Source organism: Portunus trituberculatus, chromosome 37, assembly GCF_017591435.1.
Source record: "Portunus trituberculatus isolate SZX2019 chromosome 37, ASM1759143v1, whole genome shotgun sequence".
NCBI classification, from domain to species: domain Eukaryota; kingdom Metazoa; phylum Arthropoda; class Malacostraca; order Decapoda; family Portunidae; genus Portunus; species Portunus trituberculatus.
Window position 1 is genome coordinate 1,239,139 of NC_059291.1, and position 20,397 is coordinate 1,259,535.

General features: G+C 42.4%; 1 protein-coding gene across 1 annotated transcript; it reads left to right on the top strand.

The window, feature by feature from the left end:
- Positions 1 to 2,650: 2,650 nt before the first annotated feature.
- LOC123513895 (ionotropic receptor 21a-like) lies at positions 2,651 to 6,927 on the top strand. Its single transcript, XM_045271358.1, has 5 exons — positions 2,651 to 3,706; positions 3,789 to 4,051; positions 5,886 to 6,081; positions 6,399 to 6,542; positions 6,712 to 6,927. The coding sequence occupies exons 1-5, from the start codon at positions 2,651 to 2,653 to the stop codon at positions 6,925 to 6,927; spliced, it is 1,875 nt and encodes a 624-aa protein (XP_045127293.1).
- Positions 6,928 to 20,397: the final 13,470 nt, after the last annotated feature.

Below are 20,397 nucleotides of genomic sequence, written 5' to 3' on the forward strand. Positions count from 1 at the left end.
TGGGTTATATCAAATATATTCGCTTGGGTGATAGGATAGAAAACGCCAGTCAAAGTGTTCTAGACAGCGCAACAACGCGATAAAAGAACTGTAATGTAGTTGATTGATAATAAAGAGACGAACAGAGAGAGAGAGAGAGAGAGAGAGAGAGAGAGAGAGAGAGAGAGAGAGAGAGAGAGAGAGAGAGAGAGAGAGAGAGAGAGAGAGAGAGAGAGAGAGAGAGAGAGAGAGAGAGAGAGAGAGAGAGAGAGAGAGACATTTACCATTGGGCGAGAGGGGATTGGGTAGGTGACAGAAGTAGACGCGACATCAGAATCTGTGGCTGATGACAAGACGACCCACTGCCCTCCCACTGTGACCACCTTCCACCCCACACTATTACTACTATTACCCACAAAAAATGACCACCAATGAATCACCACTATCATCGGCGGACTCACTATTAATATAATCATCACCCTTACCAATACTGTCACCACCACCACTATTGCCACTACCAGAGAGAGAGAGAGAGAGAGAGAGAGAGAGAAAAAAAAAGAGCCATGGAGAGCCGGATGGTCGCTCTTGTATAGCTGAAGAAATATCAAAGGACGGTCATGTTTACTCTCATTCACTGGGACAACATGTAAGGCAGCCATACCACTACCTTTCATCAGTGTATATGAATAATGACACACACGCAGCGATAACAATACACGAGGGAGTAACAACACATTCACTAGGCAAGTACTTACACAGAGCACCAACCCTACACACACACACACAGTAAATATCGACTAATAGATAATATCAGTCAAACCATGAAGAAAGAAAAGAAAAATCCCTGAGACTCGCCACAAATTTAACAGATTATTTAGTTACTTAGTTAGTTCAGGTCAACGCAACACGGAGGAAAGAAGATTTAGGAGGAGGAGAAAAAAAAGTGTAGCATAGAAAAGTATTTGGTCATCAGCTGTAATAAGAAACCTTCCCAAACTTTAAGGAACACTCTGGGTGACTAACTTTATAATGAAAGTAGGCTTTCCTAAATTACTCTTAAAAACTTCCAAAATCTCATAAGTATGCAAATCGACGGGCGGGAGCAAGGCGGAGGGTCGGCCAGCGGTAACTTGTGTGTCGCGAGAAGCTAACTTGGTCGCAATATTAGTTGTGGCATCGTGTAGCCCAGCCTGCGTGGCCCGTCTTGACCTGCTAGACTCTAATTGAGATCTTGGTCACACCCACGGATGCCTCTGCCTTCCCTCCTCCAGGTGCCGCTCTGCATTCCGCCCTGGTGTGTCTCCTGCTCTGTTTGGTGAGTGGTTAAGTCGCTCCCATTATCACTGTTGCTGTCACTGCTATTACCTGTTTTAAAATTGCTGCTGTTGCTCCTGACACTACAGCCACTACTGCTACTACTACTACTACTACTATTACAACAAGAATAACAATGACATTAACAACAACTAATACTACTGCTATAACTGCTACTGCTGCTACTACTTGTGCCACTACCATCACTAACACTATTACGATATCACTGCCAACACATTACCCTTTATCATCTCCACCTTTAAGTATACTGGGTTCATAGGCAGCAGCAACAAGCACACCAGCCCCCGAGAGCTCAATCTCTTACCCACCACATCATGCAACGGGAGGCGGTGGCGTAGTGGATAAGGTGGTGAGCGTGGGATCAGGCAGACGTCCACGCGTAGGTTCGAATTCCACCACATACCGCTTTGAAGCTATGCCATTTGTCGAGAGGTTTAAAGTTACCTACATGTCAACATGATACCCAGATTCTAGATGGTTACACCAAAAATGCGCTTGGGTGGTGATGTGGGCTCTGATAGGGGTACCACTATAAATTTATAAATTTGTCAGCGCCACTAATGGGCGGAAGCTGAACAGCACTTCCTTTACATACTTTGGAAGTGTGCCTACAGGCGCTATAGGCCTTATCGTAAAAAAGAAAAAAGAGAAAAAAATAACAATCAGGAGAAGGAAAAATTCCTTTGGTAATAATAAGCGCCTTATAACCACTGAGTTTCTAAAACAGTGAGCAATGTTATGTAGGCACCTTAATCGTAATAAACAACTAATAAATAAAATGATAAATAAACATTGAATAATGAATTGTTGGATACGTGAATGCAATACTTAAAGCTATGTTGAATTAAGTGTGAACAAAAGTGTGTGTCAATCACGTGTCGGTGGAGTAGTCCATATATGCCGCCATCAAATATGCGAGGTTATGTGGTGGCGCGGAATGTTACTTAAGGCGTCAATGTTTCTCGCGGCGGAAGGACCCCGCCCCGAATTTCCTTCTAATGGAGTGGTGAAAAATTCAATGACCACTAATACACTTTGATTTTAGAGATAATTTCCGAAATTAATGTAGTTCTTATTCCAACGTGTATTTACTTCGTAAGGATAATGTATGTCTGTGGGAGAGAAAGGACACCAAATCTTTAATCATACTTGAATATATAATGCCTACACAGTGCCTAATAAACAAAGAAACAAGTTCATTCTGAATTTTTCATCACATGATCAGTGTGTTCCCAGGTGGGTTGTAGCAGGTGCCAATTCTGCTTCAGGCAAAACCTGAAAGGATCACCATCACTGCTGTCACGAACTTCCACACATTCACACTCAGGCATCAGACATGAGACCACCAGAAGCGGTAACAGTCACCAGCTGCCTTCTTCAGGTAATTCTTGTGAGTGGCAGCTCAGAGAGCAGCGACAGAAGGCGGCAGGAGAGGCATCTGCAGGTGCTGGGTGATGTGGTGTCCGGCCCAGCTCGAAGGATGAGCCTGGCGCTGCATTTGGACAGTTCTCTCCCAGCAGACCTGCGACAGGCAGTCCTCTCTGTGGAGGCGGTGCGGCGCACGCCCCACCTCGCGCTGAACCTCAGTCTCAGCCATGAGCCACACAGTTCCTCCTCTTTTTCCTCCCCCATGCTGCACGTGGTGCTGTGGTTCACTCCCAGCAGTGACCTGCTGCAATCGCTGTGGCTCTATTGGAAGCCACACAACTTGTTACTCTTCAGCATGGGATCATCCCTCGGCACTGACGAACTGCAAAACGAGGTGCTAAACAGCATAGAAAAGCTAACACTGATCGGAGACCTCTCTGCCGATGAAAATCGAGGTTTTGACGCTCTGGGTGTGTTCACTGTGCGGCCCTTTTCCTCCAGTGGCGTGCAGCTCCTCGGCCCATGGGAGCGTGAATCCTTTAACAGCTGGGAGGCGCTGTTCCCAGACAGGTTCCCGTCCTTCGAAGGATACACTTTTCATATTGCTTCCAGAATAGTAGACGAGCCTTTTTTCTACTTAAGTGCGAGTGATCCTCTGAAAGGAGACGGAGTGTCTGAGGAGATGGTGCAATCCTTGTCCACGAAGCTAAATTTCACCTACACGACAACGACTGACTCTATAGATTCCAACTGGGGTGCCTTGATCAATGGCTCCTGGGATGGTCTTCTAGGAATGATTGAAAGGCGTGAGAAAAACTTTACAATAAATATTTTGTGGATCACTTATGATCGCAACAAGGCCTTTGACATGTCAGCGTCCTTTCATACTGACGGATACGGGGCCTTCCTGCCGCAGCCAGCACCGCTTCCACTGTGGACCAGCTTGGTGCGGCCTCTCGGCTCAACTGTGTGGTTCGCGGTACTCGTGTCGCTCCTGGCCGCCATCTTCGTCACCAAGCTGCAGGTAAAAATCAAAAGCGTGTGGTGTTTTTCTACTCCTCAATATCAGCAACACTTTTTTCAAGCTTCTATTTTTCCGCTTGTAGGAAGATGTCGTGGCATCTCGTAGCGGCATATACAGGAGGCGAGGGTTGGCTCGCGTTTGGCTGGAGCTGTACCGAGGACTGGCGAACCAGAGCGCTCCTACACTGCCGCGGACACCGTGGCAGCGAATGTTTGTGGCCGTGTGGCTTTTCTGTTGTCTGGTCATCACTGGTGCTTACACCTGCAACCTGGTGGGCATCTTCACCCGTCCAGCTTACCCGAGCCGCCTCCGTAGTCTGCAGGATCTTATTGACAGTGACTTTAGGTATCCACACACTACGTATACGCTTCAATAATACAGGCTGCCTCATTACTACCCGAAGATCAATCAGTGAAGGCTCTAAGCTCTTTCTATAGGGGAACAGCTGGCTAGGTGACCTGCACCTTGATGAATTATGCACACACACACACACACACACACACACACACACACACACACACACACACACACACACACACACACACACACACACACACACACACACACACACACACACACACACACACACACAGGCATATAATTACTTTTTCATACAGTAAAACAGATTGGTCACAAGTGTCCGATGTAATGGAGGCATAAATCGTTAGGAATCACGATGTTGTCACTTGTACTTGTACTTGTACTTGTAGGGGAGACGCACGTGCAACAGTTTTGATGTTAACAATAGTTCTTCAGCCTTTATTTCAAGACGTAACAACACAATCAATAAAGATATAAATAAATATCGTTAAAAATAAAACGCAATAAATTGATGAAGTCAATGAAATGAAAATGAAGTCACTGGAATACATCTATGCTAATGTTTCCTGGATGATTAATTAACAACTGCAACCATTTCCACCATCACCAATCAGAAAGTCTCCTGCACTGCTAAGTTGACCACTTGTACTGACTGACCGCACCGCAGACGAAGCTGTGTATTGAACCATGTCAGCCTCAGTGAGTGGCTTGTTGCTTGTGTTGATGCAGGTTGATTGTAATGCTCGAGGAGGTTCATCTTACACGTTCCTTCCTACACGAGTCCTATTGAGTGAAGGGGATGACAACTGTTGTTTTGTTTGTACATATCGTAAAGCGCGAATATATAGACTGTGTGTGTCGACTGAATGACGACTGACCTCTGACTGCAACCCACAACCGACTGAAATTATTGCCTCCTGTATACCCTGCACGTGGACTGGTGAGGAGGGGGAGATCAAAGAATTATGGATTATTGTGGACACTTGTCATAATCCTAGAAAAAAAGAGAAGGTAGTGTGTACTGGTGAGGTGTGGTCAGGTGCGGTCAGGTCATCTGAGTGCGATATTTCACTGATATAGCAGAAGCAATAGTAGCAGCAGAAGCAACAGTTTCAGTAGTAGTAGTAGTAGAAGCAGCAGCAGTAGTAGTAGTAGTAATAATAAGAGCAGCTCCAGCAACAGTAGTAGCAGTAATAGTAGTAGTAGTAGTAGTAATAACAGTAGTTGCAGCAGCAGCAGCAGCAGAAATACATAATGAAATACATATGGTATACAGACACGATAGTAATACCAGATTGATGCTCGAGATGAAAGTGCTGAAGTGAACGTTAATTCTCTCCCCCTCCTTATCATTTCTTTCTCCTGGCAGTATTAATCAGTCATTCAAGTGATCCTGCTCCTTCCTGTTTTGCTTTCTTCTTTTCCTGAAATAACTGCTGTAAATTAAATATCTTTTCTTTAAATTTTACATCACCTTAATTTCGGAGTTTTTACAATGTATGCTTTACATGTTCAAACGAATTTGTTACTGAAACGAACGAGAAAGAAGGAGATCAATTCATAACGGAAAAAGAACCAAAATTTTCCATCATCATTACACATGTTCATGGTCAACAACCGATTAACGAGCCACGCACACACACACACACTCTCTCTCTCTCTCTCTCTCTCTCTCTCTCTCTCTCTCTCTCTCTCTCTCTCTCTCTCTCTCTCTCTAGTTTTTCCTTAGTCGTATATCATCGGATTTACTGGAAATATATCAGTTGTCAGGTTTAGTAGAGAGAGTGTCTCTTTGACCATGACTACAACAGTGACGACCATAACAGACGCGAGATTATTTTTCCATCCTTTCCTGCAGACTGGCTATTGTGGACTCGAGTAACATAATGCTGACAACCATGAAGAAGAGTCGAGACCCGCTGTACGTGAGCCTGCGGGAGAAGACAGACATATTCCCAACAGAAGAGGAGTGCCTGCAGGCGATGGCAGAAGACACACACGCCTATCTGGACAGCATTCCCTATGCAATACTCGTCATTGAATCTGTGCTGAAGGTGAGGAGAAAAGAGCATGTTGTGGAGGTTCTTGTGTTGCGTTAGTGTGTTGGTGTCCGCTGGGAACAAGATTTATATTCAGGAAGGTATTACATTTATTAATATTACGTGTAGACGAGTTTTGGTTCTGTGTCAATTCAATATCTTGTCATCTGAGTCCCACTAAGTCAACCCTTATTCAGTTTAACGTTGGTCATCATCACCCCTATAGGGAATCGTTCACTAGAGTGCCTTGATAACATTATTGTCGCTGTGAAAAGATCTTTATCACTTACTTTTTGGTGTGCACGAGAACTGAGTAACAGTGGTGTTGTCAGGAGAGGGGCTGGTACATGGTGGGTCAGAAGCTGGTGCCAAGTTCAGGCTCGTGGTTCTTCCCAAAGAGGACGGCATGGAAATATAAATTTGACGAAGGGATGCAACAACTGCTGGACGCCGGCCTCGTCCGTCACTGGATCCAGGTGAGAGCACACACCTCGTTCCGGAACACACACACAAACACACACACACACACACACACACACACACACACACACACACACACACACACACACACACACACACGCAAGAAAACATGAATCAGCGCACAATGGCACTGCCTTAATTAATTCAGTAGTCATTCTATCGCAGGTGAAGAATGCCGAATTGACGGAGGGCGGCGGCGACGGTAGACGACGGCGGGACTATGGAAGGGACGGACCCGCCCCGCCCCTCAGCCTGCGGCACCTTCAAGGTCTGTTTTATATTCTGGGCTTCGCCTGGGTGGCCAGCGGGGCTGTCCTGCTGGGGGAGCTGCTCGCCCAACGCTACGTACACTTCAGTGCTTCTGCTCGTCCGTCCCTCTGACCTTCGCTGCCCCATCGCTTTTATTTGATTTATGATTGTTTTTTATTTTATGTTTACATTCACCTAAGTAGAATAGAGTTGACTCGATTTTAGAGAAGTGACAGTAACTTATAAATCTGTCTCTCTCTCTCTCTCTCTCTTTTTCTCACACACAAACACACACACACACACACACACACACACACACACACACACACACACACACACACACCAGCTGTGGTAGCAGTAGCAGCAGCAGCAGCGCCAAGAGTTATGCGAATCCCTCCCTTCACATGCCCCTTTGGCCGCTCACCGCAATAAACATGTCGCGGGACACCGTCTTGCGAGGCACGCGAACCAAGACAAGTTTGTGGCCCCGAATTACTGTCCTGGGGCGAGGCCTCGGGGTTCAGAGCGACATATAAAGCATCCCATTACATTGTAGCTTGGGTGTGGATTATTAAGGAAGTATTGACTGATAAAAGTATAAGTGAACCTTGATTTGCACATAGGAAAAGATGTGGTAACTGTTAACATATGTTCGTGTATGTTACCTATTCACGGTCGTCAGCTGAATTTACGACACAACTATAGGATAAGCGCAGAACTCATAGAAATCAATCTCTGGGTAGGAATGAGACCACTCACACACCACACACCGAGACATGGAGATCATAACTCTTTAGTCTACATCCTGTACTTGTGTGGTGCTGGTGCAGGGACTCCAACTCAGACATTCTCTGGCTGTCAGCTCAGCATGCTAACCACTGCACAACGTGGAGAGAGAGAGAGAGAGAGAGAGAGAGAGAGAGAGAGAGAGAGAGAGAGAGAGAGAGAGAGAGAGAGAGAGAGAGAGAGAGAGAGAGAGAGAGAGAGAGAGAGAGAGAGAGAGAGAGAGAGAGAGAGAGAGAGAGAGAGAGAGAGAGAGAGAGAGAGAGAGAGAGAGAGAATAAATGAACGAATAAATAAACACAAAGCTAATAATAGAAACAAAGGAGAGACACAAGAATAAGCAAATAATAGTTAGCATGTGAGTGAGAATTACAGACAAAACAAACAATGAAAGCGGAATAACGAGGATTAACAAAGATGAACATAAGGGAGGGAGAGAGCGAGGGTGAGCAAGGGGTGGGAGAAAAAGAGTGGGAGACAAACGGTGAAGAGGGAAATGCTAGGAACAATTTGCTGTGTGTAGAGAGAGAGAGAGAGAGAGAGAGAGAGAGAGAGAGAGAGAGAGAGAGAGAGAGAGAGAGAGAGAGAGAGAGAGAGAGAGAGAGAGAGAGAGAGAGAGAGAGAGAGAGAGAGAGAGAGAGAGAGAGAGAGAGAGAGAGAGAGAGAGAGAGAGAGAGAGAAAATTCGTTAAGGTTTATCAGGTCTATTCAGAACAGTGGACATCATGGTCAACACTAAGGCGATTTGGACAGCGGTATGAATCCATATTGATGAACTGATGAATGAATTAATATATCAATGTTAGTGAACTGATAGATACGTGAAAAATTAACTGAATATCCTACAAACTAATCAACGAATAAATGACTTATGTACGCGTCTAATGGAGCGAAAAGATGAATTTAGTATTTGATAAACTAGGGAACAAAAGGGTGACCTGGTGAATAACCTAACTGCTGCATAAACTAATGAACCAATGAACTTAAAAATAAATGAAAAGATTCCAATGTGATTTGATAATGAAATCAACGCGTTATTCGATAAACAAATTTTACATAATGAACAGAGAGATGCGAAAGTCAAACAGAGCAGGACAATGATTATTACAATGAATACACCGTACGATTTACATATATGACTATCTTTGTATGTATGTATATATTTGTCTTACCTATCCATGTTCCTATCTATATTTAATTTCTCCACCTTACCAATGGAAGAGTGAACCAATAACTGCGCTGCAACACTCTCCTTGTTTCTGTATTCTTCCTTGCCAACGAATGAAGTTACTTAAAAAGAGGAGCAACAAGACGTCTCAGAAAGTAAGTTAGTATTTCATCTTCACCGCAATAATTGTCGGGGTTGGACAGGACGTGATCATATAAAAAGCCATTTTTCTTATCGATATTGTTTGTGTTTGCTCGCCTTCTCTGATACACCGAAAATTTCTATCCATATATATATATATATATATATATATATATATATATATATATATATATATATATATATATATATATATATATATATATATATATATATATATATATATATATATATCCATCTATTTCTATATCTATGTCTGTCTGTCTGTTTGATAGTCTGTCAGTCTGATTTTGTCTATCTGTCTGTTTACCTGTCTATGTATTAATACTGATCAACCTAATTACACTTTAATCTCTCAATGTCCGTTAATTTATTTACCAACGTTTCTAGCATAAAAATGAAGGAAGCAATAGACGAGCCGCTTTCACCTGGGAATTACTGTTTCCACATTAATTATTTTACTGCAGCTTTTGTGATATTTATGCTGACTTGAATATTGATATTGTACTGCACAGCCACCTTCATCTCATCTCCCTCAGCAATGCAACTACCGCCAAAACAATTCACGCTGCCTCATAAGTTAGTATACAACATTTTTTTTAGTAGTGTAGCAATTGGTAGCCATGTGTCTTAACTTCGTATAGTTGCTGGCAGTCTCAGCTGACTATGAATCCTCCTCCAGCTGTCGGTTGGGCAACTTATTCGTGCACTCTTTATGATGTTACCACAGGAAATATTTCCCGCGTGAGGTGTTTTCAATCCCTTCATCGATTACTAGCCTTGTGTTAAGCTGACTTTTCTTTTAAATATTAACAGAAAAATAATTATAATATCAAAGTATAATTTTTTAGAAAATTGTGGAAACAACTAAGCATATAATTTACATCATCTTGCATGTGCTTGTCATTACACATGTCATGCCTCCAGCGGCGTTATTTCAGTGATTGCTGTTCCGAGTTATTCAGCGATATATCTAATAAATAAAATCTTTGTCTCGCATGCCCTCCAAAAAAAACAACTTTCTAATGAATCAAATTATTCAACTTTTCTTGAATTAAACTCTTCTCAAAGATGTGAATACATGATTCATACAGCTTCAACAACAAGTACAAGCTTTCCAACAAATTCAACATAGTTACTTTTGCAGTCGATAAAGTGAACCGCAAACACTTCGTTTTTAGATAGAACATTTGCAGACGATTTGAGAAAATATCATCACTTTAGGCCTACCAGGGTTAGACATTTTTTGTAAAAGACAGATTAATTTTATTAAATTCGGATTTTCATTTTCTTAATTAAATCAATCCTTTAAAATGAAAATTTTTTTTTGCATTACTTTTGCATTGATTATTTGTTTTAGTGTAATGACGCCATTTTCTTGTATTAAACTTTGCCAATGTTGAATTACACTATAGTTTAATATACATTTCTCAACATGAGTCTTCACATAAGAATCATAAATAAGACTAATTGTTTAATAAGATCTGTTACATTAAAGTAATCAACTTACTATGCACAAAAACATATAATAATCTTATTAAATCTCATAATTTCATTTGATTATTATAAAAAAACTTTTTTATGCATTTGACTATATGCTTTGCAAGAGAAGGCAATGATTCACTGGCGGCTGTTTTCCTGCACAACACTCACTACTGGACGAGCATGTACACTTGATATTTCACCTGAGTAACTGCTTCACGTGTTCTTCCTTCTTCCTTTTGTGTGTGTGTGTGTGTGTGTGTGTGTGTGTGTGTGTGTGTGTGTGTGTGTGTGTGTGTGTGTGTGTGTGTGTGTGTGTGTGTGTGTTATTAACTTTACAGTGTAGAAGTGCAAGCACCAACTAACAAAGACCAGCAAGACGTGCTATTCTGATGGCTCGTGTTGGCTATGAGAGGAGTAGAAGGCGCCGCACCAGGTGAAAGCGATTCATTGGGAGACGAAAGGCAGCGACAAAATAACTAATAAAGTGTTACACATTATAGACCACATCCAAGAATACTAAACAGAAATAGCAATTTACAAATTCAGAAGACCGCATTACCGAGGTCAGAGCGCGGTGCTCAGAGCGAGACAAAGAAAATTTTGAGATTTAATATCTAAAAGTCAATAGCTTAAAAAAGGTATCCGATTTGGTCGAAAAACATAAATGTCAAGTAATAATAATATTTTCAAGAAGAAGAAATAATATCTGCTCAGTGTTTAGTTCTGGGTGTACATGAAACTCTCAGAACATTAGTCTAGCAAATCAATACGCTGGTGATTAATGGAGAGTGCCGGGGTAACTTCACACAGGTTACATTAACAAAGGCTACAGTTTGGTCGTAATATTCTTCAAACACGAGTTTATGTACTGATCACCCTACACTTTACTTCGTTGCAATGAATAATCATGCGGTCACTCATGCCACATGATATGAAAATTGCCTTTAGTCATGAAGCAACCAATGTCATAAATGATTCACAGAAATATTCATTGCCACCACTCAAGAAGGTAAATAATGAAATGAATAAGGAATAACACACAGTGCCTTCATAATGTTACTTCACGTAGATCGAAATGAACGTTAGTCCTCCTCAGTCTGTGGCACGAAGAGGTAACCTCCAGCGCCTATCCTTTGCTGCTTGTCGCGCACGCCACTGTCTATTAGACATGACAACAGCAGCTACAACACTGCTAGCTCTGGCAGCCATCAGCAGGCTCCTCCAAGCAGTTTTTATAGGCAGAAGTTCAGACATCAGCGAGAGAAGGATACAGGAGAAGCAGCTGCAGGTGCTGAGTGAGGTGGTGTCCGGACCCGCCAGGGGGAAGATTCTGGCGTTGCATTTGGACGCTGCACTTCCAGCAGATATACGGCAGGCAGTCCTGGGTGTGGAGGCTGTGCGGCGCGAGCCTCATTTCATTCTCAATCTTGACCTCGATCATAGTCACGGAAAAAGGTCACAAAAGCCAGTGAAAGCAGCGGCGCTCTCTCACGGCTTTTCCTGCTCCTCCTACATACTGCACGTCGTAGTGTGGATCACGACCCAGCCTGAGACGCTGCAATGGTTGTGGCTCCACTGGAAACCACGTAACTTGCTGCTCTTCAGCATGGGGTCGTCCATCGATAACAGCGTGCTGAAATATGAAGCGCTGAGCAGCGTGGAGAAGTTGACCCTAATTAGACATCTTTCCGCCGAGGCAGATCGAGGCTCCGACACTCTCGGTGTGTTCACTGTGCTGCCCTTCTCCTCCACTGGGGTGCAATTTCTAGGCCCGTGGGAGCGGGAGTCCTTTAGCAGCTGGGAGGCGCTGTTCCCGGACAGATTCCCGTCCTTCCAAGGATACACGTTTCACATTGCTTCTAGACTGGACACAGAATCCTTCTTTTTCCTTAGTAAAAAGAATCACTGGAAGAAAATAAGATTGGGATTAAATATAGTGGAATGTCTGTCAGCAAAGCTGAATTTTACTTACACCACGACGAAGAACTCGCCGGACTCCAAGTGGGGAGCTTTTTCTAATGGAGTCTGGAATGGTGTTATGGGAATGATTCACAGACGAGAGAAAAACTTTACAATAAATGACTTAGTTATAGACATCAATAGAGGCAGGGACTTCGACTTCTCCACCACAATATATATGGATGGCTTTGGTGTTTACTTGCGTAGTCCAGACCCGCTGCCCAACTGGATGAGTATTGCAAAAGTATTCCAAGGCTCTGTCTGGTTGGCAGTGCTTTTCGCGTTCGTGGCCTCAACCTGCTTCACTCTGCTCCAGGTGAGAAGGACTTCATTCATTGCTGATGCTGAAAAGTGTAAACGTAATTTGTATGATGCTAAATTTTCTAGGAATCTGTTCTTCAATACAGGAGCGAGTACGTGAAGGATGGTTACCGTCTCTGACGAAGAAAAGGCCGACGAGGGATCTGGCCGCTATCTGTCTGGACATCCAGAGACCACTGGTGGAACAGAGCGTGCCTCGCGTGCCACCTGCAGTGTCACTGAGGATCCTGATGGCTTTGTGGTTCGTGCACGGTCTGGTAATAACAGTAGGTTTTACTTCCAATCTGGTAGGAAGCTTCACCAGTCCTGCTTATCCGCGCCGCCTCCAACATTTGCAAGAGATCACCGACAGTAAATTCAGGTTTTTATCTCACACCACAGTGCGTTTTATAATACTACGTAAACAGCGTACTACTGTCAATACTGAAGTGTAACGAGCAGTCTGGAACGGTATCGTGTCTTTACAACAGGGTGAGCTTGTTGGATACCAGTACCGTCATGTCCACGGCGCTGAAGGAGAGTGAGGATCCAACCTTAAAAACACTCAGTCAAAAAGCGGATCGTTTTCCTACTAGTGAACACTGCCAGGACGCCATGATGGAGGACACTCATGCCCTTTTGGTGAGATCACTTCTAACCACGGTTATCAAAACAAAAAAGGTAGGTGGTTTCTGATCAACAGTTGGAAGTTATTTTTCATTTCATGAATATTCATGACGTAATTAATTCTCATTACATGAACCTTTCACTACACCGTGAGCCAAGCGTCTAAAGATTACTTGTTGTCACTAGAGCCTGGGGACCTGCTACATGGTGGGGGACCTCTTGCTGACCAGTCCGGTAGTGTTTTTCTTTCCAAAACACACTCCCTGGAGATACAAATTTGACCAAGGAATCCAGCAGTTGTTGAGTGGTGGGCTGGTGCACTATTGGAGGCAGGTGAGTGTGCAGGAATGGTCCAGGCACAGACAAAAACAAAGTACGTTGCCTTGACTCTTTAACTACATTGGTGAAGATGCCACATACCTCACACCACCAGTGCAAAACATTATTATTTTTCACACAAAAGTGACATAACTACATCAAGATAATTAGAGCGTAACACTGAGTGTTATATCTATTCCACAGCAGATAAGATCTCAGATCACTGAGGTTCTGATCAAAAGAGATGGCCTCAGCAGTGAGCTGCATGGCCCTGGTGATGATAATCGTGCCTCGCCACTCACCCTGCAGCACTATCAAAGCATCTTGTACATCCTAGTCACTGTGTGGGGGACCAGCGGTGCCATCCTGCTGTTGGAGCTGGTCGTCCATCACCACAAGTGCTGCACCACAGTCTGTCGCTCCATGCCATCAATCTGACATCCTGGAGCACCCTCGTGAAGTAAACACCTCAAGTACTAGTAATGTCACTACCGTTGGAATAACTCAAGAATGTGTCACATCCAGAAAGCTTGCCTTGTGCATGTTAAAAGAAAAAATTGTTACTTTTTCATATACAGTAGAGAGCAGATTGGCGTTTCCCTTGAGGCTCTCAATGTATCAAGTCTGTAGCCCACACAAACACACAATTACACATTATTCCTCTCCCTCTCTTCCTACGCCCACTAATAATTTCTCTCTCTCTCTCTCTCTCTCTCTCTCTCTCTCTCTCTCTCTCTCTCTGTCTCTCTCTCTCTCTCTCTCTCTCTCTCTCTCTCTCCCTCTCTGAGAAAATTTGTAAGAGGCAATACCTTGTAGCAGTAGTAGAGAGCAACAGCTGTGACTAGGTATCTTTTAACACAGCACAAAACGTCCATGAATCTATCCAGCAGTTTTCAACCTTTGTCAGTTGACGTTGAACTCAAAATAAAAATTCACAAAGAGAAGACATAGAATGTTATAGAACTACTATCCCACTCTGGAAATCAACATATTTTAATAATTTTCTTTGGAAAAGGATGGTAATGTTTAAAAAGAGTGCCAGTAAGAGACAGGAAAATAATGTGGTTTCAGGCTGATATATGGAGATAAAGAATGAAAAGCAGTGCAGTGGAGACATACAAACAACACACACAATCACACACACACACACACACACACACACACACACACACACACACACACACACACACACACACACACACTCACCTAGGTACACATACGACTATGAATTAATAACACAGAGTCTAAAGCTGGAGATTATTTCGACCATTTGTAAAGCTTGCCTGGAGTCAAGTATTGAATATTATCACCAAAATCATCGTCATCAGACATTAGGAGTCCACTGGTGCACACACTCCTCTCCCAGTTGCTCCATAAATCATAGCGGCACGGCGAGAATCTCCACCAAGTCCTGCCTGCAAGTGTTCCGGCCTCATCTTCCACCTGCTGCCGGGACTCACTCCGCGACGCTTGTGAATTTTTCTATTTCTTGTTCTTCATACTTCAAATGTTTTCCTTCCTTAATTACTTCCGTGTCCTTGATTCAAGTTTGCTTTTTTTCTTTTTATTCGTGTCATATTTTTACCGTAGGAATAAAAAAAAAAAAATCATTCCTCGCTCTTCATAACTGTGGCCATGAGTTTTTTGTTACTATCGTATAGGGATATACAGTTATGTATCTATAGTTGTATATCTATACATGTTTCTGCAATAATTTTTGCAATTTCTTATACATTTTAGCATTTTTGGCCATCTCTTTCAACTATAGCATGCCTGAGGTTTCGTATCCGCCAATTCTTGTCCTAACTGCTGATAGTAAAAGGACCCTACCCGGCCACGTGTGAAGAGCATTAGTTCTCGCAACTTTAGCAAACACTGTGGAATATAAAAGTTTCGTCTCAACACTCCTCTTTTAATAAACTGTTTTCAACGTCGTCTCAGTTTGGTATCTCTTGCTATTTTTTATTTTCATTGGTATTATTTCATTGTGAACTTCGTAAAAACATATCACCAACCGTGGTACAGTGGAACCATGCGCGCTTTGGGGTCGGAGGGATCTCGAAGCGCACGGGTTCGAATCCTGTCCATGGTCCGAGTGTAGGTTGGGCTTCCTCTCTCGGAACAACGGTTTCCTAGCGGGTGAGCTTTGAGATAGGAGGTACCCTAAAAAGTATCCCCTTTAGCCCATAGATTCCCGTGAAAAGCCCACATGGTATAAAAAAAAAAATAAGACACGAAAGACGGATATTAAATGACGATTGATAATGTTTTCACAAGTCCTCGTTACAGGTGTTCGAAATGATGGGTGTTGTTGCTGTCTCTATACATCCTTCCCACCTGGTAATCACATCGACATTTGCATAAAACTCAAGTTAAATTCTCTTGTTCTGTTGGCGGAGTCATATGTTTTCTGAAGGTCCATCTAGAACAGTAAAATATGCGAGTGAGTTCTATGGTTTTCTCGATTACCTGTTGTGTGAATCTCTGCACTCCTGTATCTAATTTGTTCTTGTTTCGTGATGACTGACATTAGATAAAAGTTTGCATGAAGCTGATAATACGACACGATAACAGGCCAGTAACTCATTTTCACATACATCATAATAATATTGCACTGCACCAGAAATCAAAAAGGTTTCTTTTAGTGTATTCATTGAGAAAATATACCTCACAATCTGTTATGAGCTTCAGTGAACCTCTCTTTGTCTCGCAAAACATCTACAAACTGTTACAGCCTTAGGTTGCCTCCTCGCTTCACATTTTTAAGGACACATATTACTTTGTACCGCCATCCACTTATGCAAGAAATTATGAAATGTTATGTTGGCGGAGCAAGGTTCTCTAAAATATATTCGTCTTGTCACCATTTTCTACCTTGCAATCACTGCGATATTTCAGTTTCAGTAAATCAGAGGTAAGTCCAAGCCATCAGTCTATAAATGGTTCACGATTAGTTCTGTATGAATGTATATTTTATTTCATGTAATAATTCTAATAATTCTAACAAATTATTCTTGTTCCTCTTTCACTCTTGCCACTGCCTTATGTTTATTAAACAGCTTGGTTTCACTTCCGTTATCATTTGCATATTCTTTTCCTTCCATTATTAAGATATTTTATTGAATAATTATATTGTGAGCACTTTTAAACTTAATTTTCTCTGCATTTCCCTCAATTACGGCTGGCATAATAACTTCGCTCGTGAAATATCCTTTTCGTCGACACTTACAACATAATTGTTTCCCCGCTGAAAATCTGTTTTCCTTTCTCATCAACTTCTCTAGACAGAATTTCTCGCTGAGAGCCAACTTGCAGTTTCTTCTCTGAAAGTGAATTTAGTTTTAGAGTGCCACCGTGTCGTCACTTCAGGCAGTCTCTAATGTTGATGCGTTGATGTGTGTGAATGCACGCACTTTTCGTTTACATAAATAATGTAACCTCCATTCTCAAATCAAACTTACTTTGTACAATACTTGCTAACATCTCGCTATGATAGTTCCTGCACCAAACTTTGTGATGCATAAAGTCATTTTTTCTTTTACTAAACACACCATTTGAGTCGGCAATAAGCACGGAACCTATATTCAGTGTTTTCCCATGATAAAGTTGAGTCACTTGCAATCAAAACTGGTCTGGATAGTTGTATGTGAGGCGCAGACTGCTGTTGCATGCCAGTATATCTGAACTGCTTTGAATGTATATTGCACTTGCACTAATTATGCACAGTATTCCATCTGACAGAGGCGATTGTTTTCCTTGCACGCCCTCTGCACACTGTTAATCGCATACCGCGCAATTCATCACTGGCTTTCCTGAATATGCACTGAGATAAAACAAGACAGACTGGGAGGAGACGCATCTGACTGTACACTAGTCTCCTCATTGATATATCTGCCTGCCTTCCCCCATCTTGCTGTTCCTTCTCTCCTTTTTCTCTCCACATCTAGTAATCACTCCTTTCCTGTCCCTCTATACCTGGTTGTTCCTCTTTTTTCTGGTATTATTCCAGTGTTTCACCACATTCCACTAGGTGTTTTTTACCCATCTCATGAGATAGAGCTCCTCATTACGAGTATTTTGAATCCCATATTTATAAGGCGCAACCTATTTATAATGGCGATACCGAATTTAAAAGATTTAATCGTATTTTTGGCGATCTCACGAGTCAATAGAACAGCGGCTAGAGTGACTCGTTTTGTTTGAGCTATTGTTTCCGCTGATTGGTTACTTCCGTTTGAAAGTGAACCGGGAGGCAATGAAAAAATCATAATTTATTCAACCAATCACGGTGGCCTTGAGGCTCGCGGTATGAATTTGAATTCAGTTTGAGGCAAGATGTTCACTGTGCAGGTTGTGAACTGCATTACTACAAAGTTATCGCTGAGTTTTTCGAGGACTCTGCTAAATGCGTACAGTTTTTACGTGATCACAGCGTTCTACCTACTAAGGTGCAGTGTCCTACTTGTCCCCGAGACTGTACGTACAGGGAAGTGTTTTTTACCCACCTCATGAGATAGAGCTCCTCATTACAAGTATTTTGAATCCCATATTTATAAGGCGCAACCTGTTTATGATGGCGATACCGAATTTAAAAGATCTAATCGTATTTTTGGCGGTTAGGTTAGGTTTGTGTTAGGTTAGGTTGGGTTAGGTTAGGTTAGGTTTGGGTTAGGTTAGGTTAGGTTGGGTTAGGTTTGGGGGGTGAAAAAAAAACTGGGTGATTTGCGCCAAAAACAAGTAGTAAATTGATTAAAAGCAAGCCGAAATCTACCAGAAAAAATTAGTTTCGTCCAGAAAAGAGAATGTGGTGAAACACTGGAAATTTACCTTTTTTTCTACACTAAGTAGTTGTCTTTCCTTACTCTTTCTTCCCAGCTAATCACTTCCTTTTTCCTAACTCTCATCACCTTCCTCCTTTTCAAATCTTCCTATCTAATACTTCTTTCCTGTGCAATACCCACGAATGTTCTTTCCCTTTCTTTAATTCGACATTCCTCCCCTCCCATTCAGCCTCCATACTCCCTTTTCCTTACTCTCATCACCTTCCTTCTTTCCTATACAATATCCACCAGTGTTCTTTCCCTCCATCTGATTCAACATTCTCCCCCTCCCATTCAGCCTCCATCCCTCCACACTCCCTTGCACTACGAATTCTTCACTTGCAACATTCAGTGAGGCTCGTGGCCCCAAATTTAGCTTAGTCTCCCACAATCACGACCCACTGATGCGTTGGCGGCCTTTCGTTTTCCGCACAATTTCTGCAACGCTGTGTATCCTGTTTACATTATACAGCACCGCCTACCCTACCTCTCCTCTCCTCACTCTACCCTGCCCTACTCAGCGATCCCACCTCTCACCCTCGTCCTCCCCTGCTCGGTTTGGGGGCGTCAACATCAACTGGCTGGCAACAAATAAATAAACATCATGGCTTTATTCTATTTCGTGTTTGTTGGCTTTAGGTTTAAGTTGTCGCCTGTGTTTTAGCGGGTGATTCTGTGTCTGTGTTTGTGTGTTATTGTGTGTGTGTGTGTGTGTGTGTGTGTGTGTGTGTGTGTGTGTGTGTGTGTGTGTGTGTGTGTGTGTGTGTGTGTGTGTGTGTGTGTGTCTGTCTGTCTGTCTCTCTCTCTCTCTCTCTCTCTCTCTCTGTGTGTCTGTCTCTCTCTCTCTCTCTCTCTCTCTCTCTCTCTCTCTCTCTCTCTCTCTCTCTCTCTCTCTCTCTCTCTCTCTCTCTCTCTCTCTCTCTCTCTCTCTCTGTGTGTGTGTGTGTGTGTGTGTGTGTGTGTGTGTGTGTGTGTGTGTGTGTGTGTGTGTGTGTGTGTTATAGATATATACAAATTTGTTTTTTCATTCACGTGTATTAAGAGTATAGTGCTTTATTGGTATGTATGTACAGTACTTTAAGGTAATGAATGGGTTACTGAATATATATACATGTGCAAGTGAACATATACATTTCATTGCATGTTTGTTTGTAAAATATATACTTATGTCTGGCTGGCGCGTGTATGATGATAATGATGATGACGATGATGATGATGATGATGATGATGATGATAGTAAAAATGGCAATGAAAATAATGGTAGTGATGGTAACAATAACAGTAATAATAACAATAATGGTAGTGATAATACTAATGATAAATGTAAAAAGGTTAGTAAAGGCTGGCGCGTGTATGATGATGATGATGATGATGATAAGAGTAAAAAATCAGTAATAAAAATAATGATAATGATGATAACAATAACATTAATAATAATAATAATAAAAATAATAATAATAATAATAAATGTAAAGATAAAGGCGAACTATGAGTACAAAGATAGGTCAGCATAATGTACTCTACCTGCTCATCTTTTGTAATGTTGTCAGTTCGTTAAGGTAAATTCTGGGACGGGTAAATGGGACAAAAAATCTCGGGCGTCAGTCAGGAGATGGAGCACGTCTCGCCACAAGTCTGCACACTACTAACTTCGTAGAGCCCCATCTGTTCCACTCGACCTAACTGCTCAGCCACAGACGGGTAAAAGAAATAAAAACGCACTTTGATACCTCGATGGGTGCGTGGGAGAGGTCTGGCTGAGTGGAAGCGACCTGCAATTGTTTTTTTCACTCCATATCAAATAATATTCACGTTGTAATGTATTGAGTGGGCAAATAAAATGTTACGTATCAAATATCACATCAACGTATCTCTCTCTCTCTCTCTCTCTCCTCTGCATGCACTCCACTCCTTTCCAGCCAAATAATGTACTCTTTTCTGTTTCATGTAATGCGTCTCTCTCTCTCTCTCTCTCTCTCTCTCT

What these genes read in the sequence shown, in the direction of transcription:
- LOC123513895 (XM_045271358.1), top strand. Translation starts at nt 2,651, where the DNA reads ATGAGACCACCAGAAGCGGTAACAGTCACCAGCTGCCTTCTTCAGGTA. An exon ending in TCTTCGTCACCAAGCTGCAG is followed by an intron (nt 3,707 to 3,788) that starts GTAAAAATCAAA and finishes TTCCGCTTGTAG; the next exon opens with GAAGATGTCGTGGCATCTCG. An exon ending in CTTATTGACAGTGACTTTAG is followed by an intron (nt 4,052 to 5,885) that starts GTATCCACACAC and finishes CCTTTCCTGCAG; the next exon opens with ACTGGCTATTGTGGACTCGA.